General features: G+C 44.2%; 1 protein-coding gene and 1 long non-coding RNA gene across 2 annotated transcripts; one reads left to right on the forward strand and one right to left on the reverse strand.

The window, feature by feature from the left end:
* Positions 1-303: 303 nt before the first annotated feature.
* On the reverse strand, positions 304-11189 carry IFRD1 (interferon related developmental regulator 1). Its single transcript, XM_035336769.1, has 12 exons — positions 10841-11189; positions 8987-9091; positions 8182-8263; positions 7662-7786; positions 7209-7366; positions 6046-6096; positions 5773-5951; positions 5571-5679; positions 3595-3729; positions 2581-2709; positions 1518-1613; positions 304-989 (listed from the first exon to the last, which is right to left on the reverse strand). Exons 1-12 carry the CDS (start codon positions 10884-10886, stop codon positions 900-902), a joined length of 1305 nt encoding a protein of 434 aa, XP_035192660.1. The 5' UTR covers positions 10887-11189; the 3' UTR covers positions 304-899.
* On the forward strand, positions 2271-14032 carry LOC118172694. Its single transcript, XR_004753820.1, has 3 exons — positions 2271-2409; positions 10429-10432; positions 14021-14032. It is a non-coding gene; the product is annotated as an uncharacterized LOC118172694 (long non-coding RNA).
* Positions 14033-27504: the final 13472 nt, after the last annotated feature.

Raw genomic sequence — 27504 nt, forward strand, 5'->3', positions numbered from 1 at the left:
AACGGGCTGCCCAGGGAAGTGGTTGAGTCACCATCCCTGGAGGTCTTTAAAAGACATTTAGATGTAGAGCTTAGGGATATGGTTTAGTGGAGGACTTGTTAGTGTTAGGTCAGAGGTTGGACTCTGTGATCTTGGAGGTCTCTTCCAACCTAGGTGATACTGTGATCTGCCAAGGCATCTACTGTAAGTCAGCCATGTCAGAGGCAGCTAGCTGTAGTTCTGCATGAAACTCCTCTCTTTCAAAACACAGATTTTTCTAGCATTCCAACTTCCCATATGAGTAACAGTCACTAAGACAAAGAAAGCAGTGAGAAAGATCTTTATTCCAAAAATTAAACATCCAATTTCAAAACATATGGATCTTTATTTTATATTGAGGCTAGTATGTCATTTACTACTTTGTTGTAAGTGAAGGTAGTTTAGCTTCAGTCCTCTTCCCCATAAATACTATATAGAATTTTTGTCCATTCTCTTTGTCCATCGATGACTCAGGGAATTTAAAAAGGTACTAAAATAACTTCACATGAACAGGCTCATCCTTCCATATTAGCACATTTTTACCAAAACAACGTTCATTTAATTTACCTTACCATGAAGTAAGGGATCCAATCTGACACATGGCAGTTAACTACATTTATGCACAGTACTGAACAGTTGAGTTACAATATATCCAGGGTTGGAGCAAGTTGCATCTAATGCAAGTGTTACAATGTTCTCCCAGCACCCAATCTTACATCAATCTATGTACAGTGTATATGCAACTAAGCAACAACATGCATTGTATTTACAGATTTTATACAATATCCCTGCGCACAAGTGCAAGCTGAGTACAGAAATAAAAAAGTCAATTAATGGTTACAAATCAGTTATGAAATAGTTAAAATTGAACCCACAGAGATCTAGAAAAATTCCCCCACATCTGCTCTTTTATCACGACATTTGCTTCTAGCTTTTGTCCGAGCCTTGAATGCAGCAGAGTTGTATAAGTGCTACAGAATAAAAAAAAAGAGAAGTTAATCACAGACATTCTAAAGTTTGATGTCCCTTAAAGATTTTTTTTTAAATGCAAAGAAACATAGAACATATTTTTACTCTTTTTAAGGAATTGGTTGGCTGGCCTTCTGAAACAGGCATGGTATAGATTAAGTATGCCCCATGGATTAAAGCTTGGTAGCACTGTTCTGGACTGTTTATAGATGACATGAGTACACTCACAACCAACAGAACAAAGGTCCCCCTACCTGCAGGTGTTTGGCACTGGATATTGTCTCTGTATCAGTTCCTATGATTTCCTGAACGCCCCCCCCCCCCAAGCCCAAAATCTAGGGCTCTGTCATAAGAACCCAAGCATCATGTGTATGGAGCATAAGGCTGACACCCATTAGCAACCAAGTCAACCTTCAGACCTCCCTGGAAGGCTGAAGCAGACAGCTGCCCAACAGGAAAGCTAGAAGAAGAGGTCAAAAGACACACAAACCAAGATTTGGTTTCATTCAGAACAAGGCTTTGTAACTTACCCTTTCAAAACGGGAGATCTTCATTGTTTTAAGAGTTGCGGCATCGAGCATTACTGGTGGACCAAGCTCAAACACATTCCGAAGAAAATCATTTGACTAAACAAGAAACATATCAAACAGTAAGCCTTCCTTCTGATGAGTCACAGATGACCAAAGAAAATACTAGTATTCCAGTAAGCAGCAGCAGCAGCAACTCAACACAACTCAACTTTTGCAATTGATCCAGGGAACAATTCTTCCTTGTATCAGAATAAGGTAAAGAACTCAAATGGTCCTATCAGGCAAACACAAAACCACCCCCCAGTGATTGTTTGTTTGTCCCAGCAAGTTACACACTGTCCTGCTACATCCTTTGCACAAGACTAGGCAGCTGGACACAGATCCATATGGTTTCACAACTCTAATTTGTTCTATCTGGCTGTAAAAATATTTGAAAAAAATGGGGCAGGGGCTGGCGTGTAACACTTCCCAATCATTTAGAAATGCAATTCACATTGGATCAAAGACTTTAACCCCATAATTATCACATTTGGGAACACTTTGGGAACACACACCCCTACGCTGCAGTTCCCACTTCCAATATGCATCGAACAGATGACTAGGGAACAAGCAGTCCCTAACAGATAAGGACAGAGATGGTAGAAGTGAGCAGCTTTACAGCAGCCAGACAACTGCACCACTCTACTTACTGAAAGGGGATTCAGGAGGAGGTGAGGAACACCCTGAAGCTATGTAAATATTCAGCTTGAGTCTCATACTTTTTGAAGAAGCCTTCGAACTGCTAACCCAACTCATCCATACAGTTCTAGATCACTGTAGTTCTTCCCCCCCCTCTATTTTTAACTCAAGGTATTAAAATAGATCTTGTGTCAAGGAGGCATGGCCTTTACATGTTTACTTGAATTTGGAAAAGTGTTTTTAAACAAAATTTTATGCTGTCATCTAAAGCTTGACATTATGGTTTTTTGTTACACCACGTTCTATCCATGATTTTGTACCTTGTTTTTTTGCCACCAAGAAGCCTCTAGTTAACAGTCTGAACATGGATCAAGAAGCAGCTCACCTGCAGATGATATTGCATCCCTGACCCCAGAATCTCCTTGAAGGTATCGTAAGTTTGCTTTTTAACCCAGCAGTCAATATACATGCGCTCAGGTCCAAATTTAACTGTCTCTGTAGGAAAGTCACGCTCCTGTACAAAATTAAAGGAAAGAGCATTTAGGATTTTTCAAGTCAGAAGGTGTTCAGGTAAATGTACCTGACTCTTTTCTTGAAAGCAACTTCAGAAATTGGACTCAGCTCCAGGGAAGAAAAAAAAAGCAGTTCTGAGACTGAGTCATCTTCCAGTCAGTTTGAGCGTCATTTACACCCCACCCTTCAACTGCAGTAACTAGAAAGAAAGCTACACTTGTGACAATGGAACATAACAAGTGCTAATAAGTGATTCAGACTCCTTTGCAGGTCATCTCAAAGGTGAATTCAAATCACACCAGAGCCTTCTCCTTAGCATCTGTGATGCGCAAGAGTTACAACACTTATTACTCCTTCCCACCTATATACAAACACATACCTGACAGAGATACCATTTACAAACATCTCAATACTAAATTAGTTTGTTATGCATATCAATTCAATAAAAAGATTTCACAAGAATATTTTGAAATAATCCTTTTCAACCTATTTGGGGTATAAATCTGAATGTACTACAAGCTTTACATGAAAAAACTGCTCAGGGCATAAAATAAAGTATAGTATTTACAATATGGTGTTCAGCCTGTTTTAAATAGAATAAACTTAGACATGAAAGTCAAGTTTGGAAGAAAGTTTGACTTTGCTAAACTCCTAAAAAAAACTTAAATTGTATTTAAATTTACAAACCAAATTACAATTGTTAAATTGTATTTAACGTAAATGATCAGAATAATCTGGAGACTCCTTTAAGATAATTTCCTGTCTTCTTCACTGAAACAGTAATTTTGTACAGGAAATGTACAAATGTACTTGGCCTCTTGTACAACAGTAAGTTGTACACTACATGGTTTACAATCAATACACTTGAGTAAGCCAAAAAGATTACCTCCACAGCTCGCAGAACATCTCTGAAGACAGATCGCTGCTTTCTTTTATCTACTTTGGCTCGGTGCTTATTTCCGTCAGTAGCTAGAGCTCTTAACTTCTCTGTTAGAAGTTCCATGTCTTCATAAAAGAAATCCTAGTCCAAACAAGTCACAAAAGAACAAACACTTTCAGTTTCTGGCCTCAGCATTTGTCCCCGCAATGGACTGATCTCAACAAATACTGGGCATGGAGACCTCTACAAATTGTTAACTTAGTGGTGTCCCTGTCTCTTGAAATAAAACTTCCTTTAAGCCATTAAGAGAGAAGTCACCCAAATGGGGCACTATCAGCTCCATGCTAGTTGTTAGAGCCACGTGAAACAGTCCAGATCCTCCCCTGTACATACAGATCTGTCAAGCTGCCTCATTCAGTAACAAAGGACTCAGCCTGACTTATCTGCTGAATCTGGTTGGCAGTCCTGTCAACAGGCTGAGGGCACTTCCAAGTACAGAATTCGTGCTACAGGAAGTAGATTGTGAGATGCTATTACACTGATAGTAAGAAATTATACATAGCCTTAGGCCTTGTAGACCTAAGGTTTCTACTTAGAATTAGAAAGCATTTCAAAGTTCACTTCTGTTAGGTGTTTTTTAAAGAGGCAAAATTCCTTAGAAGGGAGTATTTTCTTCCCTTCATTTACTAGTTCAGTGGTAGTCTACCTGGATGAGTAAGCCACTTATGTAAAACGAAGCATCTCATCTGAACATGGCAACGGACTAGTCTGAGCTTACTGCTTCCTTTTTGAAAAAACTGATCTAAGACAAAACACAGTAAACATCTTTAATCTGAAGTGGTTTTTAATTTTCCAAAGTGAATTATTGGCAGTGGTTAATGGAGCCTTTCCTTAGTGGAAAGGAACAGATTTTATGTCAATACAGACTTATTACTGAATTTATAGTTATTAGAAGTTTGACCAAGTGAAGGATCAAGTTCTGGTCTCATTTTCTTTTCTTTGGCATCCACAGCGATGACTCAAATCCCTCCCATTTGAAATTACACCCAAGACTGCGCATTGTTTCCAATTTTGCCATGCCACTGTGTTTTGTATCCTCAAGTCAACCAGAGGTGTCTTTGACCAGTGTTCTGGCAAAGCACAGCAGCCTTCTTCAAGCTAGGAGTTACTCAGGCAGCTATGACAAACTGTGCTTTGTGTGAGTGGAAACAATTTTCTTCCATAGTGTCAGAAAACCAATTCAGAAATTAGTAAGGCTTATTGAAGAACATGAAGACAAGTTCAGCTGTCCATGAGGTAATACAGAGAAGCTTGCCTCTAATCCAACTCAAATGCAAACCCTCAGAAATCTCCAACAGTAACACTGGTATCTGCACAAGGTTTGTGTAAATTGTTTCAAGACATCTGCTCTTAATTTGCAACTGACTAAAACAGTCAACAAGTGCAGCTTAACTGTGACACAATGCTAGTTATCCTTCGCAAGGATACTGAAAAAGAATACTACTAGAAGTAAACATGGTATCTGCTTAAGGATAGATTTTTAAAATGGAAACAGAATTGTGCAGGTTAGGAATTGTTAGAACTTGCCTGCAGAACAGTAAGTATCTGATGAATGTTCCCACTACAGTAATAGTGTTTTATCTCAGATTATCTATTTCTAGGGATAGTTTCCCTGTTTAAAGAGCTGGTGTTGTACCTAGACACTAGAGCTTGCACAGTGCATTTCTAGTTACTCTTAGCTACTGTTTGATGTGGGTTGTTTGTTTTATACTGGTTCTATTTTGCAGCACTGGCATCAGTGCAAAAATGATAGCTAACTTGCTCTAAATCTTGCTGTACCCCATTAAACTGGGGCTGTCTTGCTATCAAGAACATGCCCAGTGAACTGGATGCCACTTGCTGAGATCAGGGATACTCTGTAGCATGGGTTAACAATTTGTCGTCATCACCCAAACGCAATAAAACTGCTGACTGGTACTTACAGCATCTGTTTCGCGTGCCAGTTCAAACAGGAGAGCTAGTGTTTCCCCAGCTGCTATTCTCATGTTGACATCATCACAAGATAGCATACTTGGAAGTTTATGCAAGTGCCTACGGAATATTTTGTGAACATGTTGTTAATTACCATCCATTTCTATGAAGTGAAGCAACGACACAGGTTTTGTTTTCCAGAAGGATACTCACATTTCAATTTTCTTCTTCACTTCATTCATTGGACAAATGGTCAACAACAGTGTCCATGCTAAGAGTGCACTGATGTGAAGAACAGTATTGGGAGTGCTTGACACACCATTAGTGTCTCTATCTCGTGGATAAGCTTTTATGAAGATGTTTTCCAGGCATTCCATAGTGGAGTACAGCTCCTGAGCAGAGGAAAAAAGATTTCAGAAGTTGCTGAAGACTTGCACATTTTCATATTGTCAATGAAAAGAAAGAGGAAGTATTACTTATCCTCACCGTTATGTCATCAGTGACAATGAAACAGCAAATCCCTAAGCAGGTTGCACACTAGACAAAAGAAAAAAGAACTGTCAGTATTTGACATTAATGTTACTATTGACAAAGTTTTTAAATGTGGCATTTGAAATGTGACAGCTGGAGTAATGAAGACTTGCAATTAAAACCTTAGTAGAATAGAAGTCTTCACCATTGCTTAACCCAGCTCCTTCACAATAGTTAGATCTCACTTCCTGTCTTCTCTCAGGAGAGTTTTACAACATACACCACTCTCAAGCATTCACTTTTCATGTTCCGAGTAACACCTTACAAGTACTATATGTAGAACTCCCTTCACCCATTTATTTTAAAACCTACTAGAGTCCACTAGTAAAATTACATAGATTAAAAATAGTAACGGACATATGGCATTTATTTACAGCAGTAGGAAGTTTTTCCCTCTGCCCACTATTAGTTATATGGCATGAGAACACTGACTTCAACAGCCTTTCTTGGAACTACCCAGCTTTTATTACAAGGTCCCACAAGTCCCTTTCCTATTGCCCCAATTCTGCTCCATTTCTTCTTACAAGAAAAGGGATTTTCTTTCTAAAGTGACATTTGCAATACAAAACCACACAGTATCCAAAAAACTACTCTCAAACATCATATTAAATGCCAGAACAAGCTTTTGTTTGTAGAAACAACTGCTATTGAACTACTATTTCCTCTTCCAGAGAACAGATACTATTTTCTAAAGTGTATATATAGGAAGGCACAGTCAGAGGGAAAACTTTTTCTAAAGGAGTTCAACAAAGTCACCCAAGAACAAACTTAACAGCATGGCCTGAAAGAACTGACAACCTGAAAATGTGTCCTGTATCGCTCAGCCCTCAGAACTGCAGTAAGGCGAGTCCAATATTTTAAGTTAAGAAATTGACAGAATACTAGACATAACAGCTCTCCACCAAAGTTCCTAGGTTAAAGGGGAGATTGACATTCAAGCTTCAGGTGGAGTTCCTTTAAGACAGCGAAATTTGCTATGCATCACTCAGAGCATACGTCAACATGAGGTGTTTACACTAGTGCAGTAACCTTTAGTTCTGGATGACACAATAGTGAGACTGCCTAAAACTGCCCTCTGTCCCTCAATGGACAAAAACATTTAACCTTCTAAGACTTACGGCCTGCCGAGCTTGGACACTGGCTGTTCCATCACAGACAATCTTCTTCAGAACCGGACCAAGGGTCTTAAAAATCTCTTCACTTTCGATTCCTGACCCCATCTGCACGCACAGGAGACATGCCAGTCCGGCAGCTGCGCACTGCTCCTCACTCTTACCTAGACATTAACATACTGTGGTAAGTGATCACCTCGCGAATTCCTCCCTTCAGTTAAAGGCATCAGTTTGAACACCTTTAAGTGGAAACTCAGAATCCAAACAGAATGACAGAATAATTTCAGTTGATTTTTGAGGTGATTTAAAATACAACATCCACATTCAGAAAAGGAATTTTGTAAACAGAACGGAATTAAGTGCTCTGTAAAGTACTACAGAAGCCTCACAGACTTCTTCCAAAAAAAAAAAAAAAAGGCATCGGCATTACAGCTGTCTAACAGCAAGCACTTTGATTACCTTTCTTTATGCAGCGTTCAATGCTGTCAGTTAGTGTCATTCTCCTTTCCATGATGAATTCATATAATATTTTAGAAGAAAATGCACTTTTCAGACTTTCAAGTGCTGCTTGTCTTGTTTTGGCACTGTTAGAAGAAAGAAGAAAAACTTCTTGAAATAAATGCCACTTAAAGCTCAGCCTTTGATCTTATTGTAGTCTACAGCGGTCTATTCCCAACAGAGAACAACCTCTGTGGTACTGTAACACATTATCTCCTTCCCTCAAGAAGTGAAAAGTTCCAGCACAAGGCTGGAAATACAGCTCACAATAGTACAACAGGCTAGACATAAAGTCACTCTACTTGAAGCTCTTAGGAAAGCCTGAATCTCACTTATCTAATCATTTGGCTTTTCAGATCCAAAAGAAAAGCAAGTCCTCTCCAGAGTGAAATAAATGTAGTTTCAGAAAGCATAAAAAGAACTTCCCCTACTTTATCAGGAAGCCAGCAAACAACATTATTTTCTTCAAAGCATACTATACCTCTTGTCCAATGTAAGATCAATAAATCCCTTCAGCTTGTATTCTAAGTCTTCTTGAGTGGCTTCTTCATCAACTTCAGGCCCTAATCCATAAGAAATAGTTTATTTAGGTGCATATTTTATTAGCAAACACATTAGTATCTAACACTGAACATTTTTAGTACTAACGAGAAGTAGTTCAGCATAGACAACAGAATCGTTCAGTATTACAGCTACATCAAAGCTGCTTCTTATGAAAGAAGACCAGTTGATACACCTGTGCTGTTCCTGTACCTGCTCATTACATATTCTAAGAATGAATGCAGGACTTAATTGGGTCTTACATAAGCTTTGCACAACTGACAGACCAGCACCCATCCGGGCAGCAGTACATTTTCATCCTGTCCACTATCTCTACCCTTGGAGCACAGGCAGATATTCCCCACTGATGCAGTGAACGCATCATGTCCTATCTGGCATCACATCAGACAACACCACATCAGTGGCTTGGGTACAAGTACCGTACATATTCCTGCTGAAGCAGGAGCAGGCCTTCAGGTCCTGTCCTCCCAGTGAGGTGTCATTAGCAACAGCCCAGGTTGCAGAGAAGATAACCTGCTGCCTACAGAGGGGTCTTCCACAGTAGGAACCTCATCTCAACCTGCTAAGTGCTGCTCACTCGATCTCAGACTCTCCCACACTTTCTACCACCTCACCTATAAGAGGATTCTTGTAACGTACCTCGATTTTTTTTTGTCTCTAAAGATTATCATTCCCAAAGAAAGAAGCCTAATAATAAAAGAGGAACATAAAAATTAAAGAATTACCATCCTCAGTGAAGCTAGCAGGATCACTGAAGCCACTGCAGTGGCTCATAGTTTCAATTGAAGCATCTTCATCACTAAAAGGCTGCACATTTCTGGGCTGACCACCTTAAAGGAAGATGAACACAACTGGTCAGTAACTTGAACATGGAAATGATCTGGATACCAAAAGTAGAATTTAATCCTCTCAACACACCCACTCGCTCTGATCCAGACCCAAAGCACGTGTCCTTCCCTCTACCTCCTCCTTTATTCCCACCTGTTCAGAAGACTTGTTGGGCTAACTCTGGAAAAATCACGTGTGAATGGTGGGGAAGAACCCAGCTAGTTTTCAAAGTACTGGTAGCATTCCTAACTCTAGGTTTAGAATTCTTCTGTAACCCAAGTCACGTTACTGCACTTTCCTGTAACTGTGCCCTAAAAATACCTTTATATTGATTTAACTGTTCAGAACAGCTACCTAAAAACTTGCCATACAATCTTTATTTTTCAGTTTTGCAGGACTTCAAGCTAGTCTCGGTTAGAAGTGTAGGCAAACATACGTTGCCCAGTTCAACGCAGGATTTACTGGATTAAGTGCAGTATGTGCACCATCAGCAACACCCAGCCCTATGCTCTGATCAACTGCTCCAGCCATTAAGATTTATGTTCCCAGCAAGTTGAAAGAGTTGTAGTCTTAGCTCATTTTTAGAAGAAGCTAAAACATCAAAGTTCCAAGATTTTTTTTCCCCTTCAAGAAGGCCTCCTTTTAGTAACTTCAGTCTTTTTTAACAAAGCATCATTATTACCTCTGGTACTCATCTCTAGAGCTTTTCATGTCTGTATCTTATTTTTAGAGCAGTAATAATTGGGCGAGTTTGCGCCAGTAATACTGTAAGCTCTATTGTTGCCTTATTCTAGCTATATCTACTGAAGTTGAATATGAAAAAATAACAATTTCACCACTGTTTGTCCAATAGCCTTTCCAGATGCCTTCTACATAACTCCAAGTTTTACTCTTCCACTTAATTAAGAGGCAATTGTACCAAAAAAGTTATAACAGTGGCCAATGCACAGACCAGTGCACAACACTTGCCTGTCTCAGGCAGACTTCCTGACTACCAAGACCCCAGCAAAGCATTTTTATTTAGGTAGAATCAATCCTGAGCTGATCAATGTGTGAGCATTTTTCAGTAAAGCTGAATTCACACTCTGGAGGCTTAACAGGTCTTAGACATCTGGCCGTTGCACTGCCCACACTTGGGTGTTTCCTATAGTTACAGAGGGCAAACACGAGTGTGCTTGCAGGAGTGGAGAACGTGTAAAGCTCAGAGCTCTGGCACAGCCACTTTCACGCTGCTAGTGATGTCAAACGCATTGGACAAAATAGCAATAGTCACTGCCAGCCCTGCACACACAGGCAGCCGCAGAAACGTACAGCAAACTGCCCGTGCGGTTTTGGCCAGTGCCGTGAGAGCCGGAAGGGCAGTCTCCCTGCACGCAACAAAGCCTCCACGCCTTCCAACCACCACGACCCCCTTCTCCTTTCCACACAACCCCCTGTACGTAGACTGGGCATTTCCCACAACCCCCTTTTAGCCCCAAACCCCTTATTTTCCCCCCAAAACGAGGCCATCCCGGGGCCCGGACACCCCCCCGCGGGCTTGGCCCCGCCGCCGCCTCCAGGCCCGTCCCCCCCCCCCCCCCGCACCCGCACCCCTACGGGCGCATGCGCAGCGGCCGCGACCCGGCGGCCCTGGAGCCGGCTCCTGTCAGCGCCGGCCCCACCCCGGCGCGCAGAGCCCGGGCCCGGCGGGCGCCTCACGGAGGCCCCGGGCCCCGCAGCTCCCCCCTCCCGGCCCTTCCCCGCTGTCTCACCGGCGCCGCGCTGTTGGGCGCCTCCCCGTTTCTTGGCCTTGGGCATGGCCGCAGCGGCGCTCGGCCCGGCTCGCTCCCCGCGCGCTGCCCTTCCCTCCGGCCGGGTGCCGGTGTCCGCGCTCCCCCCCTGCCCGGGCAGGGCCGAGGATCAGCCGATGGAGGAGCAGGCGGGCTTTTTACTCCAACGTCTCTGCGAGGCGGCCTTCCCGGGCCGGGGCAGCGGAGGGGATTGGCGGCAGCAGGCGGAGGACGGACGGGCGGCGAAGGCAGAAATCCCCGTGGAGGCCCGCGAGCGGAGTCGATGCATCTTTCTCCTCTCAGGCACCCGGGGCGAAAGGCGCCGAGGGGGCGCCCGGCGACGCTTTTATAGCCCGGGGGGCGGGGCCTGGCCCCGCGCCGCCGCCGCGGCCAATCAGCGGGCTGCGGCTGGCTCGGCCGCGCGAACCCGTGACGCGGCCGCGCGGCGGGGCCGGCGACGTCAGCGGCGCCGTGACGCGGGGCATGCTGGGGGCGGCGGGCTCGGCTGACGGGATTGGGGGGGGGGGGAGGGGGTTGCGTGAGCTGTGCGCGCGTGGCAGGCATGACTTTAACAAAAAACGGGTTTTATTTTATTTTATTTTTTCAGAAGGGAAATGCTGTCTAAATAGGGGAATAAAACCCGCTTCTGGTGGCCGCAGAAGGGAATTCCTCCTGTTTTTACACGCTGACCACCCAGAAATCGTTGTTACCGTCTGCATCTATCCCAAAAGCCCACGTGGTGTAAAGCTCATGTGGCTTAAAATGCGAACCTTACCCCCAAACTGATATTTTTTGTCTTCTGGTCAGCTCAATACCAACATTCGCACCCACCAACAAGAGGTTAAATGATGGCGTTTCCAAAACGTGAACGTTTGAAGCTCAGCCGCGGTGGCTGAGGGGCAAAGGGTGACCTTTAACGCGCCGAAGTTACCTCAGGTGCAGCGGTGACGGTGTTACTTGAATCCCTTCACAAACTAAACACATTCACAGCGTGGCTTCCAGAAAGATAAACTTCCGTAACAATTCCGTGTAAATGCTACATAGAAAATAAAGGAATTATTTTAGGTAAGGGGGCTTAGCGAGCTGTTTGTGCGTGCTGAGTGAGCAAGGGGTAACAGGTTCAGCGTCTGTTTCTGGAAAGTGGTCACTGGTTATCGGTTGTGATATTTGGGGGGGCAGGTAGGGCCCACTGCTGTGCGTGGGAGTCTCCTGGTGAACAACTCCCCGTGGGGCATGCAAGAAACGAGTTGCTGAGAAGGCCCACTCCATTTCTTTTAAAATCCTGTTAAAAAAGGGGGGACAAAAGTCACTAAGCAGTGCCTGCATGCAGGGCAGCACAAGAGTGTCTCAGAGGCACCAATTTTTCTCCTTCAATATGGTTCCTGTGAAATGTTAGGGAAAAAGACAGCCTTCCAGGTAAGTAGGTGGAGGAGTTTTAATTAAATACAGAAGGTGTAACTGCACCCTTGGGTACGCAAGACTCAATATTAGAACAGGGGAGCTGAATAAGCAACAGCTCCTAATAGCAGCCGAGCAAACTTGTGTGGTAGGTGTGTTTTAAATGCAAGATGCCCATACCGTTTTATTAAGGTCAGCCGTGTCCTAGCACCTTCCTGAATGTCTGCTCTCTTAAGGCATAAGTTACTTTCACAGGTACAGGCTGACCCATCGGCCCGGACTGAAGTGGAGTCCTCGCCTTCATGCTGGTGCCCTCGTCTCAAAACAATGCTGTCTTAAGCTGCCAGCAAGGATTAGGTTGAGCATTGAACTTATTGCAGGTGTGACAGCCGGAACAACAAGTGTGAAGGTGGTCTAACCAGGACAGGTGGAGGCAAAACCCCTGGAGGGGGGGAGAAGAAAAGTTATGGCTCGAGTGGGAAAAGCAGCCATTGAAGTACAAGAAGTACTAGACTCAGACAACTGAAATAAATTACAAAATGTCACAAAAACAAGGAACCCATGACTTCTTTGTGATCACTTTGCATCTGACTTTTACTTGTGGCTTATATTCTGATACACACTCTTGCCAGGTTACCAAGATTCCCTGGGTATCTGACCGGCAGCTTAGTGAGATCTCACCAAAGGGGTTGCATATCACTGCTTAGTTTTGCACAGCTTGTCTGTGACAGAACAGGCTCTTTGTCTTGCTTGTTGACTTCTTGCCCACTATCCTGATTTATCATGCTGGCAGGGACACAAGGCGCCACTAGGTTGGCTCAAGACTATTTTCTGACAAAAATCTCTGGCTAAAAGCAGAGTCACGTGGTGTCAGAAATCTGTATACCTATTGTCTAGCTTGTGCTGGAGCAACTGGTATCGCGGGCGTCACAGTAACAGTGGCACGAGTGGTACCAGCATCGGTGAGAGTTAGCATCCCCTGGAGTAAAGCGTTTCACAAAGCATAAGGGGCAAACAGGTCCATAAGGCAAAGCAAGCTGGGAGCCAAAGATGACACTGAGGCAGGCATGAGAGTGGCCTCACTGCCAAGCAGGTGAAGTCCCACAGCACCCAAAGAAGAAGAGCAAAGCAGGTCAGGTGGTGGTGACCAGTTTCAGCCAGGAGTAGAGGCTGCCAGAAGATCCAAGTGACCAAGAGACAAGCAGGTGTGAGGTCAAGCCAGAAAGTGAAGCCAGCAAGTCAGGGTCCGAGTCAGGTTCAGTGACAATAACCAGGACCAGCCACTGGTGTGGTCATCCTCAGACAAGCCTGCAGCGAAGAGGAGGATCTGGAGGATCTGAGATCAGCTCTGCTGGGTCAGGGTCTGGGCCAGCAGGTACGTGGCCAGCCACAGGCATGTCTGTAACCTAGCTCAGGCAAGGACCGGGGCTTGTGAGTGAAAGCAAGCAGGCCCTGCTTTGTATAGCTCTTTCTCACACAGCAGTCTGATCCGAGGCTATGCAGCAGCACCATGGCAGAGCTGGCTTGAGCACAGGCAGCTTAACTCTGACAAAGGACCTAAGAGAAGGGGTAATGAAGAGCTTCAGCCCATCTGAGGGGAGTGCATATGTAACTGAGACAGTATGTGGGACTTAGTATTTGATTGCCAGAGTTTATTCAAGAGACATGTAAACCATGATCATATAATGAACAGTTGAAGGCACAGTCAGACATACCTTTTACACCATTAAGAGCTGTAAGTCAGAAATGAAGGAGAGGAGCTAGGAATTCAAGGAATCACATGGATCCTTGATTCATGTGGGTGTTTTCCTCCTCTTCTAACATGCTGGTTCTCCCATCTTTGCAAACAAAATCCCCTAGATACCTTTTCTTCCTTTGTGCTGTTCCTTTGAATATGACTCTTAAGACACCACAGAGAGTCCCAGACTTGTACTGGTTACCTTGTATTTCATAATGAGCTTTCTCGCAATCACAAAAGATCTCAAAACCAAGAAAAGACCACAAAGCTGGAACGTGGGCCATGCTAACGATATCCCTGGCCAATACTCCGAAGTGCCAGTGATTACCCGTGTTGACAGAGTGTGAACCTGTTAGCAGCACCACAGGCCTTGCCCTGGAACACTTACTGCTCCAAATTAATGTTCTCAGCTTTAATGCGTAGCCTCAGCGCCCAAAATAAATCTGCCCATAACAAATTACAGCCACAGCCTCCCTCTGTTCTGGCCACAGTCGCTACTGTGGTATACTTGTTTGTGACTTGTCTCTGTAGGCAAAGGCGGCTCATTCTTTTCCTTCACATACTTAGGGTACCTGATCTTACACCTGAGAAGAAAGGCTGAGGCTTGGAGGGGAAAGCTCTTGTCAAGTCTGAGCAAAGGTGCTCAGATACACACATCTACTTCCAGGTATGCATCGATAAGATTTCTGAGCTAGTGATCACAAGTAGCACAAATTCTTAATGTGCAGCAGGAAGATACAAACCGCAAATAAAAATATAGAGAGGAAAAGCCAAGAGCTGCAGCTTTTTCCCTTTGAGTGCTGGAACGCATGTTCAAGGGCTAAACAGTTCCCACTATAATATTTCAGGGGCATTACATTACAGCAGAAGTTGTACAGTGTCCAGGTTGGAGGTCCTTTCACTTTTCATACATCGTTTACCTCCCACCTTCTTATTTATATTCTGGAATCCCGGCCAGCTGTGGTCAAACATCTAAGTCCCGCATAAAATTAAATGTGACGGCAGGCTAGCTATTGGAGCAGCTATTATTAGAGCCTGAGGGAGTTTTGGCCTTAGCTGAAGAAGTAACTTCAAACACCGAAGGTTCCTGACGTCTACAGCTGGCTGAAGCCCCGTACCATAAGGTAATGCGAAGCAAGCCTGTGGTCTTTTCCCTAATTTCAGCAGCACTGTGTGTATGGACATTCAGAGGATATTTTGGAGGGAAAAGAAAGCAATCAGGAAAGAAGTTCAATTATTTATGGTGAGTGTCTGGATTTAGAAAGTCTGCCTGCTTAGAGGCATGACCATGCAAATCAGCTAGGCGGTTAATGGACACAGATTCCCTCTCACAACCTTGGGGGTGTTTACAATATATATGTGCTAGAGGCATGTATTGCACTTTGCACATAAAAGAAAGACAGATTTTGCTGTTTTAAATTTACAATCCTCACTAAATTAACTCTGCAGTAGAATATTCATGCGTATTATCAAACACTATATATTTTATACAGTTGGGCACATCTTCAGTCACACAATACCCTGACTTTCCAAGGCAAGGGGGTTCAGCTGGGTTCCTAGTCCAGAACTTTTGGCTGATTTTATCTATTTTTTTACTGATACTTACCTCCTTTTCATGAGGCAGATCCTTCACCCCATATTTGTGACTTATTCATGCCAAGCCTTCTTGGACCTCAGTAAGAGCTTTTCCTGGTAAGAAAGGAAGAAACAATCCATACTTAAGCTCTCTGGTACATATGCCATTATTAATTTTACATCTAAATTTGGCCTTCTGAACTTGGGCCGTCACTGTCGATAGCAACTGACCACAAATGTTATCACTAACCATAACAGCATTACAGATCAATTGTCCTCAAGTGGAAAAAGAAAGACAAGTTTCCTTGTCAAACTTAAGCCCATGCAATCATTTTGCAATAGCTAATAATATTTTACTAGAATAAAGGTAAATGAATTAGAAAAAATGTAATGGGATGCTGGATTTGTCTCTAGTTTATTGTTGTGAGGCTTTAGTGAAACAAGTTTGGGTAATCAACATTGTGCTGTTTTAAAACTGTGTTATAAAAGCCAGTATTTTGTGCCTCTTAAAATCTTATCTGTTCTCAGTTTGTGTCTTGCTTCACATCGTTTCTCAGCCTGTTTGCAAAATGTCGAATTTCCTAATATCAGCCTCTGTGATGTTCAATATGGCTTAGGAAAATCAGCAATCTTCTGCTATCCTAAAATGAAGTATTTTAAAAATTATTTCTTTAAATCCAAGTTCAAGGTTAAACCTAAAATTCCTAATGACTTCCACCCCCCAAAAAAATGTTTGTGACTTAGCAGGGTTGGATAGAATTAGAGGACTGTGACACAGCCTTTCCCTTATCATGTGGTATGACAATCAGGAGCACACATCTTGTTCCCCTCAGCAAACATGTTTCTATTGCACTGCAACCCTGTTGACCCAAGCAGTTAGCCAATGTTCAGTGGCATTTGTAGGGGAATCAGATATTTTTCTGTTTCTACCCCTTTATCTCAATGTGTACAGAGGTTCATTCCACCGAAAACCAGTAAGGATTAAATAACAGGAGACAATACACCAAATCTCATTTCTGTCAATGCTTAAACCAAGCCCTTTCCATGCTCACAGTCCCGTGTCCTTTCCTAGCTGTTTGCCAGGTACTTGGTTGTGCTCTGCCACCTCATTTGTAGACACAGATGCAATCGATAATCCTTGTTTGTATTTGCAGGGAAACTTCTAACTGCATGTCCAACCACTTCAGGCTGGCATGCGGGACTGATCCATGGGCAATGATTTTCCATTACTGCAACAGCCAGAAAGTGGAAGGACTCTAGCCTGGCCTAGCTTGTCATCCGTTGTCTACACCACTGCACATGCTACACATGCAAGTGACTATGGGAAGCACGTTCATGGCATTCCAGATCCTCCCGAACAGTAGTACCCTTGCAATGCTCTTGCCTATTGCCTGGGAGAGTAGGCCTCCCTCACTTCAGACAGCACAAGTAATTTCATGCGGTTTGCTGAGATATACTGTGCACCTACACATGGGAAGCTCAGCAACTCATTGCTTTCTTGGTTTTCCTCTTGAGCAATTCTGATCCCAGGAAACACATTTTGCTGTCCTTCTTCTTGCCTCTGCATGATGCAGATGAGCAATGACAAAGCAGCAGCACCTTCCATCAGCTCTTTGCCAAAACGTGGTGGTTTGCAAGGCATCTCTTTTAATGCGGATGTAAAGCATTAGTCCTGTTCGTATTCAGTGATAAAAATCCGAATAGAATAGCGTAGTGCAAAGGATTGGAAGGGATCTCTTTGTATTTGCCTGTCCAAATGTTTGCTCTTCCAGGTATGTTCATCATATAGCCTCTTAAATCAAGCCGTTCAGCTGCAACTTAGTTCTGCTTAAGAGTCCATCTACATATTGGAGGCTGTTTCCAAAAAATCAGCTTTCTCTTTACCAGAACAATTTATTCATGTGCAGCATTTATCAGTTTGTCCTGTTGATAAACCTGACCTTCACCTCTTCTGTGGTGTTTACTCATCTGAGAGCAGCTGGTTGCTTTCTCAAACTTTGTTTTTGAGGACACAGTGTAGGGCAATGTTCTTTGCATGTAGCTTAAAGTATTTAAAGTCTAATTTTGGAACTTTGTTAGAACTTAGGCTAAATGTCTGGAGATACCCACCTCTTTCCATCAGCTGCAGGAGTCCCAGGTGGCATATCTGTGAACTTTCTGAGCTTGTGGAGTATGAGTCCAGGCTTTAATGCTGTTGTTCTTTATCTCTTGACATCTTTCTCTGCATGGGTTCTGATGGGAATTTATCTTTTACAGTTAAAACACTGTATTCCGATATTCCAGATAAAGTCTCATCGCTGTCATCAGTAGCTTTCATACCTTCTCTGTCAGTCAGAAACACCCTGTCTGAAACAGTTGCCAGCATGTTAACTTTTAACAGGCCTGAATTCTGCACTATATTTCCCTCCTCACCATTTACAGTTCATTAACTCTCTAGTTTGGACTTGAAATTCATGTTAGTCTGAAGTCCATGATCTTTCACTTCAGATTATTAATTTTTTAAATTATTACTTTATTTCTGTCAGCCTAGATCTTAATGTCAGTTCTTCTTGGGCAATATTTTAAATCTTCTCTACAAAGACATCACCTCCCACTTCACATGGCAATTTTACATTTCATTAATGCCCTCTTGTTTTTTTGTGTCCTTGCCATCAGTGGCGGCATTGGTCTGCCTGCTCCCAGGAACAAGAAATTCCTGTCAGAAGCTCTCGTTCTGTGTTGAACAGTCACCCACTTGTTGCCTATACATTTGCCAGGCTGCCCAAATAGCGAATGTCAAAAGGTATCATTTCTTAATCATAAAGTTGTTCTTGGAACAGAGGGAAATGTAACAATAAAGCTGTTATCAGCTCTTAGGTAATCACAGCCCTATTACCATTCAGTCAGTGGAAACTGCTGCTTATTTGAACGACAATTATTTGATTGCTGCTTATTTGAAAGGTGATTTCTCACTGCAAGTTGCACTGAAGCTGCTAGGATCTGCCAAAGCCCATGCTCCACAGTCTCAATAACATTCAGACTTCGTACTTCTCTTTACACCAAAAACTGGAAATATGAAGTGTGGTTAACTGGTGGAGGGGAAAGATTGTTTCAGCTGCTGGTTTACAGTGTGGTGGTTGAGCAAGATAGGGAGCAAAGTGATAAAGGTCATTTCCAAGAAAGGGAGAGTTGATGTTTTTCTGCACTATCAAGAGGGGCGATAGACACATGGCTTTTAGTCTACCTAAATCTATCAAGGAAAGATCAGGTTGTACACCTTGTGGGGCCTCAAAGTCCTGTCACATCCTGGATACTTTTGCATCCCTGCATTTCTGTTCCCCACTGGATGACTGTGTCTCCCTTCCCATCAGTCTCTACTCAAGGGATCTTCATGATGCTGGAAGATTTTATCAGCTTGTATTTCGAGGGGTGCACATTCCAGCTACTGGTAAAGCTTCTGGACATGCTAAATAGAAGCTCCGACTGTCACTCTCTGTGTGATTGTTCTCAACATCAGGCATTTTCTGCCCTAGGATGTTTGTAACATTCCTCCAGTATTCTATAAATGACTGAATGCGATGTAGTAAAGCTATCACATTACAGGCGAGCATGAACAAACTGACGTGGATATGAAGTTATGTGTGGGCACTGGCTTCAATGCCCACAGGTGAGGACGCACTCCTGAATGCAAAAGCTGCTTTACCCTTCCAGGCACTGACGAGTAAAATGTAACAAATCAGATTGCTAGTGCTTAGTCAGCATTTAATCAATAGAGGTACATGGAGGAGCTTTTGCTCTAAGGGGAAACACATACACCTTGTAGAGGAACTGGAGGGCCCCTTCTGGAAGAAAACAGAGAAAAGCAGGTGAAAATGTAGTAGAAAAATGATGCAACCCCTACAGAAATCTCCCATGCAATCTGTGGAGTACAGGGAACGTATAGGGCAATAAAGTTTAGGATTTCCAGGTACCGTCCATGCCAGCCAAGAATAATGACTCATTCAAGTGTGTGTAAGAGGTGAACTTTGAAAATAAGAATGTGGGCAAACAGGTACTGGCATGGAAATGCACACAACAGTTTGTTTAAACACTATCTTTCCTAACCAGCTGCTCAGTGACACGTGACAAGCCATAGTCCTTTGCCAGGCCTATGGCCAATGTCTCCTGGCCTGGCCCCTTGCCATGAAACCCTCCTCAGCTCCCAGCCAGGCTTCCTGATACTGCAATGGGCCCAGCACAAGGACCTTAAGAAAGAAAGAGGAAGGAGTTATTAGAAAAAAAAAAAAAAAAAAAAAAGAAGAAGAAGAAGAAGAAGAGAGAAATGTGTGTCATGCTGCAACAGTTTCATACTGACTGTGTGGATGAGTAAGCCTCCACGCTGGAGATCCCCCATCTCACTTCCTCACGTAAGGCCCAGCCCACTGAAAATACTGCCTGCGTAACCATTGAAAATGGCATCCCTCACACAGGAGTCAGAGGCCCCTCCGTGGTCCCCACGCTGTCACCTCGGACAGCCACAGGCAGCAGGAGTGGGAATGGCCCTGCATTCCTGGGAGGCTTCAGGGGCCCCGTAAGCGTGCGTCTGACGGAGCTGCCATGGAGGTTGTAGCAGAGACGCAGTGGAAATAGCGCGGTGCTTCATGAGCTGGCTCGTTAAAGGCAGTAATAACAACGTGCAGCATTCCTCTGCCTTGAGATCAGCATCCCAGACCAGTCAGACTGATGCCAGCACCGCGCCACACCTGCCCGTGCCGTCATTAAAAGCCAAATCCTTGCCTCAGAGAAGCCAGTGCCAAAACCCCCGTTCAGTCTTCCTCTGCCTTTTTGGCCATTTTCTGCCAGCCCCAGGCGTCGGGCACAGCCCTGGGGATGGCGACATTGGCCCACGTGTGGGTGGGGGTCAGGATCTCCTATAGCATCTGGCAGCTCCACCCCTCTGGTCTTCCCATTTCTAGCATAGCGTCGATGGGCTTAGGACGCAGAACAGCATGAGCAAGGTGGTAATGGAAAAGAGAAGACACAGCAAGATACAAGACAATACAATGAGGTATTGTATGAGACATGGCTGCTATTGTTATGAGGGCTTTTAGTTGGCCAAGTGACAAAATACATTTTGGGGTTGCTTATCACTCGTGTATGTTTTAAGGTGTTTTTTGAGTTTTGGTTCAGTTTGGTTTGCTTTTTTTTTTTTTTTTTTTTTTTTGGTTTGTTTCAGATCCCACTTCTAAATATAGAGAAAGCTCTCTTTTGTCTCTTGGCACTGGAGAGAGCTGATCACTTCTGGTCTGAATACTGCATCTGCATCTAAATCCAGTCTTTTCAGAGATTTTTGAGGGAGGCTTCCAGCAAAGGTCTGTGCTGCAGCTTGGAAAGGCACCCAGCACCCTGCCTGCACAGGGAGAGGGGTGGAGCTCAAAAGCCTCCAAGTGCCCTTCCCTCCTCCTGCAGGGCAAAGTCCAGGGAGCAAAAAAAATCCAGAGCAGGCTCCTCCTGGGAGCTGCTGCCCAGCACCCCACGCTTCCCTGTGATTGCACACCATCGCGTGCCACAGCACCGGTATTAAGAAAGTGACCTCAGAGGACAGCTAGATGCTGTTTCCTTCTTTCCACATCACAGATTTTGTCTATTAATAATTGTACCTTGGACTTAATAATCTCTTTAACTCTCTCCAGTCTGTTTATTTGCTATATAAACAGTGCTGGAGGGATGAGACATAGCCTATAGACTAACGATGGGCCACTAGTTTTGCATGTACCACCCCTTTGATTTTTGATTTGAAACCATCTCCAGAGCAGCAAAATAACATGCTGAAAATGAAATTCTGCCTTTTGATGCAGTTGAGTAGCTAGCACTAAGGAAGAGTCAGGTTTGCATGCTAGACTATTACAGGCCCAGATAGGATGAATACTCACTGTAGCTTGCAACAAAATTTTTGACACAAGTAGTAATAAAACATAATAGCATTTGAGGTTTTTAAAAGAAGGCACTTCCCATACAGACTAACCACAGGAACAATTAAAGGTGCAAAAGTCCATTTTCCTCATGTGCTGTCAGACAGAATACATTAACCTATGAACAAACCCAGGGGTTGCATTCTTTTGTTCTGTAAATTAGCTAACCTCATAATTACAGGGTTTTATGTAACTAAAGGAGGCTTCTTTTGATCTGCACTTCTTTTAGATCAAGTTGCTTTACATCAAAATAATCACTGGCCTGGTTTGCACAAGGGACATCTCCGAGCTGTGTTAGTGAGATTTTCTTGCAATAAAGCTTATTACACCTTGAGGGCTTTCAGAGAGTATTCAGGAGGGTTTTCAGAAGGAAAGATTACTCCAAAGTATCTACTGTGATCAAAATTGAGTGTAGCTACAACAGCCATATATTCTTTCTGGAAATATTATCCTTTCTAACTCAAGACAACCCCATAAAGCCTCATGACATCATTTGTTTCCATTAGTCACAGCTCATTTCTCACTAATAAAAGAAGTGCAATCTGGGACAGATTGACGTCCATAAACGTGATTTACTCTGTTATCTCATGAAAGCAAGCCACTAGCCAAAACTTCAGGTGTTAGAGACATTTCTGGGAAGATAAGCCAATGATGGAAGCAGATGTTTCGTCAGGATGGGAGTTCCCATTCACTCCCAGAGAAGACAAGATGACTTACATCCCCAAACCCAAGAACTGCGATAAGGGCTGTGCCATTTCTCAGCGTTCAAATTCCCTTTCAGGAGAGCATGCAACCAGCAATCTTTGCCTCTTAGCCTGTCGTGGGCTGTGGAGCTGAGGTATCAGGCTCAGCACCGGGGCCTACCGTGGTTGTGGGCCTGCCTTGATCGCAGCTTCTCCATTCCCTCTGCTCGGTGCCACACAGACACAAAGCAACACCCTTGTTTCCCCCACATGCCCTTTATTCTGGGACACCACGTGCTTATTCTGGAAGTGAAAACTCATAGCAGAAGGCACTTAAAGACACCTGCATTTACCACACAAGATAAATCCTGGCTGTTACACGAGCCCCCACGTCAGTGAGCTTAGCAGCTGTAGTGCCCTGAAGTCTGGTCTGTGCGTAGAAGGGTAAATAAGGCTCTTTTTCCTTGGTGGTTGCTGACAAAGCTTGTAACAGGCCTAATAATGCTTTTGTCCTGTGGGAAATAAGTATGTTAATTTGCCTGTGTAAACACTCATCCCTCTTCAGGAAATGCCCTGCCTGGCTCTACGTGTCCCTCCACATGTTTTATGGAAGCAGTTATGTAAACAGCTGACTCCCTGTGCCTCTTCTCACCTCTTCATTAACACAGGTCAAAAATCCAGCAGCCCAAACCCACATTTCTGCTCTTTACGCTGTCTCTCCAGGATCTTCCCAGTCCTCCTCCCCTCTAGAGTCAAATGCTTTTTCTTGAGTCAAATGAATTCAGGCTAATACAGCCTTTGTCAGTCACAGTAGCCCCGAGAAGTCATCCCTTTTGACGTCTCCATCCCATTTATTGACGTCTCCAGACCCGATATTTCTAACTTTGGCATTGAGAAAATGACCTTCAAACCTCGGGAACGGAGCACATTGTTCCTTCCACACTTCGCATCTTTTTATCATCTCTGTGTCTACAGTTGTGAAGACAGCTGCTTTTGGGACAATTTTCCCGTTTTAAAGGAATATTTAAACGTTGACATCGTATCCCCCATTGCCCCTCCGCGTGAAACCTGATTTCTGAATGCAGGGCACGGAAGGAGTTCGCGTTGCTGCCATCTCCCGGCTCAGCCGGTGAACTCCACAGAGCAATAACAAAGGCCCATTAACAACGAGGAGAAATTAAACAAACTCAAACAGAACATCAATCTTCCCGAGGGCAGCTGTTAGATGCCAGAAGAGCGTGTTAAAGGCGCTACGCACCAGAAGGACCACTGCCAGCTGGAAATTGCGGTGCTGCCTGCAACTGTCTCACCCATTGCTGTCTCACCAACGCAGCGCCGATGGTGATGCTAGGAGACATCAGGAAAGATGCGTTTCTCTGTGTTCTGGAAGGCTCTGCAATCTGATAAGTGGCTCTGCAATCAATTTTATGGTTTTCTTGAGGTCGTTTTCCTGCTGTTTGTACAGCTCTTTCAAAGCATGGAAAAAGAGAGAGAAAGAACGTTGTTTGGTTTTAAGCAGGTTAATGGGAAACAACAGAAATTACCTAGGGAAGCTCAAGGAGAGGTGCAGGCTTAGAGATTACTTTAATTTACTTTTAGGAACTAATCAGCTTTCAATGTCTCTCTAATTACTGTGGTTCCAGTATCTGTGGTAAATACAGCATTTATAGAAACTTTGTAGCTGGTAAACAAACAAACAGAAAAACCACCACCACCACCAACAAAAGTCTATTTTCATGAAAGTTCATTAAAGGTTTTAAAAAATGCAATAATCTGAGCAAAAATAATTAAGTACCTTTAATAGCTATTTTTGCTGCACACCACAACACATTTCAGGTAAAAAAATAGCCTTTGTTGTGCCCTGTACAGAGAGCAATACCAAGAGGTGCATGGCGAATCCAACATAAATTAATCATATAAATATACAACATGTTTAATTTCTGCCCTTATTTTGTGAACAAAAGCACGGTATTTTGTCTTTACTCCATTCACATGTGCTGAATGTCAGATTCTTTGCAGTTTTATCATTGCACCAGCTTTCTCACGAAAACTCTTCATATATCAAAATCACTTTAAATGATTAGGAATCCAAAAAGCGCTCTGTATTCTGTGAACGACACCTCTATACTTCAGCTCCAAGCTCCACCACCCCTCAGAAATTCATCCTGCTGCTGCTACCCGGGATGATGAAGCACGAGCGAGCTCTCTGCTCCCTTCCGCAGCCGCGGCTGCATTCATCAGCCAGCCAGCTGGCTGCACCAGCTCCCTTCGGATCCTCTTTCCCTGACTAAGCAGCGCTGCCATAAAACTGCATTGTCTCTGCGCGCTCTGCCCTTCCTCCACAGATGTTACCATTTCAATGGGCATACACAGTCCCTCGGCAAAGCTAAAATAATGCTGTGCCAAGTTCCTCTTGGCCAAGATACTTCCTGATGCTGATTTTTTTGGAGCTCGTGCCAGCAGCGTACCTTTCCCACCCCAAGGACAGAATGTCTTTGCTTTATGCTGCCTGGCAGCCTGCCCGTATGGCATCCAGGTTTCTTAAGTTCATCATGGTTTCCATATGATCAGGTTAAATTATTTTGGGATAATAAATGATTTTGCGGGACACAACACTCTCTAGAGCATAGTCACTTACACTCAACAAATATTTTGCATACAAAAATGCATGCAAAACCTAGAAATGTAAAACCTAACTGCAGAAAGAGCTGTTTTTCTTGCCCGGTGCAGTAAAGCAATAGTCCTCACTGAGGCATTCTGTATGGACATCTATCCCATGCAACATGGTCAGTGATTTTTATCTGTCATTCTCTGTTGTTTGATTCCACTATCAATTATTCCAATGAAATACAACTGCCTTGATGAAATTGTTCAAGAATAACTGCAATCAGAATCTGCCCTCATTTTGTAGATGTCGCCACTGCTGTACAGAGCAAGCTAACCAAAGATGCCCATCTCTAAGCTGTTCTAGTGGCTCTCTGAGCTCGTGTATCACCTTAGAGGGATGCTTCCTAAAGGTATGCAAAAGAGAATTAACACTCATTAGAGACGTGTGGCCAAATGATGGATGTGCTCAGCACAGCATGACGGCCAGGCACCACAAAAGGACGGCAGTGGTGACAGGCAGGTGCCCAGCATGATCCAAGGCAGCACACAGCCAGGGACACCAGGCTCACTGCTTTCTCACAGAGCGGGTGAGAACGAAGGAGCACAGAGGACAATACAAAATAGTTGTGGTGTGTTCGTCTTTTCATAACTGCTATAAGGGTCCGAAATGCCTGTAAGAAATTCCCCTTACCTTCAGCAGAAGCAGCCCCCTGTGAGCATTTGGGAGTGACTGGCAGCCCGAGGGAAGCATTTCGGCCAGCTGTGCCCACACAGGTAGCAGCGGGGTTGCTGGAGGCAGGCGTGTGCTTCCCTAACCACCCCGCAGGTAGGGCTCGCAGCTGTTTCCCAAATGCTCCCACTGCTGTTTTGCCATTCAGCAGCTTTGTCATGGATCCTGGGAGAGAGACGGAGCTTGAGAGGCTTGGTGAGTGACGGATTTGCCTTTCCTTGAAGGTATTTCTTACCAACGAGGCAGGTGTTGACTTGCTGCTGACTCTGCTGTGCCTCTTCTCCTCCTGCCTTGGGGACCTCAGCGGCCACATTTTTCACTCCACAGCTTTCACGTGCACACAGTTACACCCTGTGCACAAACGTTAATTACAAGCAGTTGTTTTGTGGGCAAAATCTGGTTCCTCGCAGGTCATTGCACACATCCTGCCCCCCACTAACCCTTGCAGCCCCTGTATCTGCTGTAATGCAGCACTGGCCAGGGCTCCTCCATCCCCCTTACTCCCTCCCTGGTTCCTTCAGCTGTATATCACAGGATCACTAATTCCTCACTGCAGCTCTTCATCTTCCTCTCTCCCTCTGTATTTTGACAGCTCAGGAGGCAGCACATGCTCTGAAGGGCACAGAGTGACGTGTGCTAAGCAGCTTGCAGGGTTCACATGCTGTGTGCTCGGCCAAGGGCTGCCTCTAGCAGCAGAGGAGGCTGAGCTGCCCTTCCCTCTCCTCGGGATGCGCTGTTCTGCCCTGCCACTGGCATCTGGTGATCCCTCTGGGAGTTACATGTCCGTGAGACTCCTCATTCCCTGGCAAATTTGGTAAAAATCGCCCAGCAGATTCCAGAGACTTTAGGTCTGAGAGGCAGGCAGGAACACCAGCAGCTGTAGCAATTGCATAGTTCCAATTCCTTAGGAAACCAGACAAAACAAAAAACAAAAACAAAAACAAAACAAAACAAAACAAACAAACAAACAAACAAACAAACAAACAAACAAACAAACAAACAAGGAATTATATTGTAAAGGGGATGCTAAGGAGCTGCACTAAGTACCGACACTAGCTCGTTGTCTCACCACCGCCTTTCATCTGTCTACCAGTCTTCTTCTCATCTCTCATTCTGAGTTTAGACGGCAAGGTCCGTGGAGCAAGAAATATATTTTTGCTCTCTGATTTCCTCATTATAGAACTAAAAAAGTAATAATATAGAAACACACAGGGTTGAATAGGTTCATTTTCTACAGCAACTGCTTCTCACTAAATTGTTTGAAACGCCTGGCACACAGCTGGTGAGCTCAAACCTCAGGATGACTGAAGGTGCTGAAAACTGCTCCTTGGCCTCCTCCCCAGCTGCTCCTTTCCCCCTAGCAAATGCTGTGCCACTGCGACCCTCTGACACCCAGCATGCCAGGTCGCCACCCCAGATCTGCTGTCAGGTTTTCTTGATGAGAGCCCTTGGGAGGGAGCGTGCATCTCTTTGCCTGCCTGTGTGACGGGTCCTGAGCAAAGACACACGTCTCACAGGTGCAAGGGCAGGCACAGTGCACGACGTGGCTCGAGCATCACGCGGTATGTGTAATGCAGCAAAACAAACTCTGAATTGTGAACACCGCCAGGGCTTGACCAGTTTTCCTCACAAATCTGCAAGCTAATTGCAGAGGGTGACCTCGTGTCCAGCTGCACTGCCGGGGCAGTGAGGGCTGCTAAGAAATAGTAGGGCAGGAAAGGTCGTGTTCATCGTGCGCTAATAACGTCTCTGGGGTGGGCTGAAGCATTGAAAGCTTGTCTTAGTGCTCAGTGCTGGGAACAGCGGCCGAGAGACATCTTCAAATAATAAATCATCTTAATATGGTTAAAATTTATTTCTTGTTAGCTTGAACAGCAGGATAAATGAGTGATACATGTGCATGTCACAAGGGGAGCGGAACGATGAAGGAGGTTAATTCACATAGGAAGAAAAGGCAATAAATATCTGACCAAGATGAACAAATG

This window comes from Oxyura jamaicensis, chromosome 1, assembly GCF_011077185.1.
Source record: "Oxyura jamaicensis isolate SHBP4307 breed ruddy duck chromosome 1, BPBGC_Ojam_1.0, whole genome shotgun sequence".
Lineage (NCBI taxonomy): Eukaryota > Metazoa > Chordata > Aves > Anseriformes > Anatidae > Oxyura > Oxyura jamaicensis.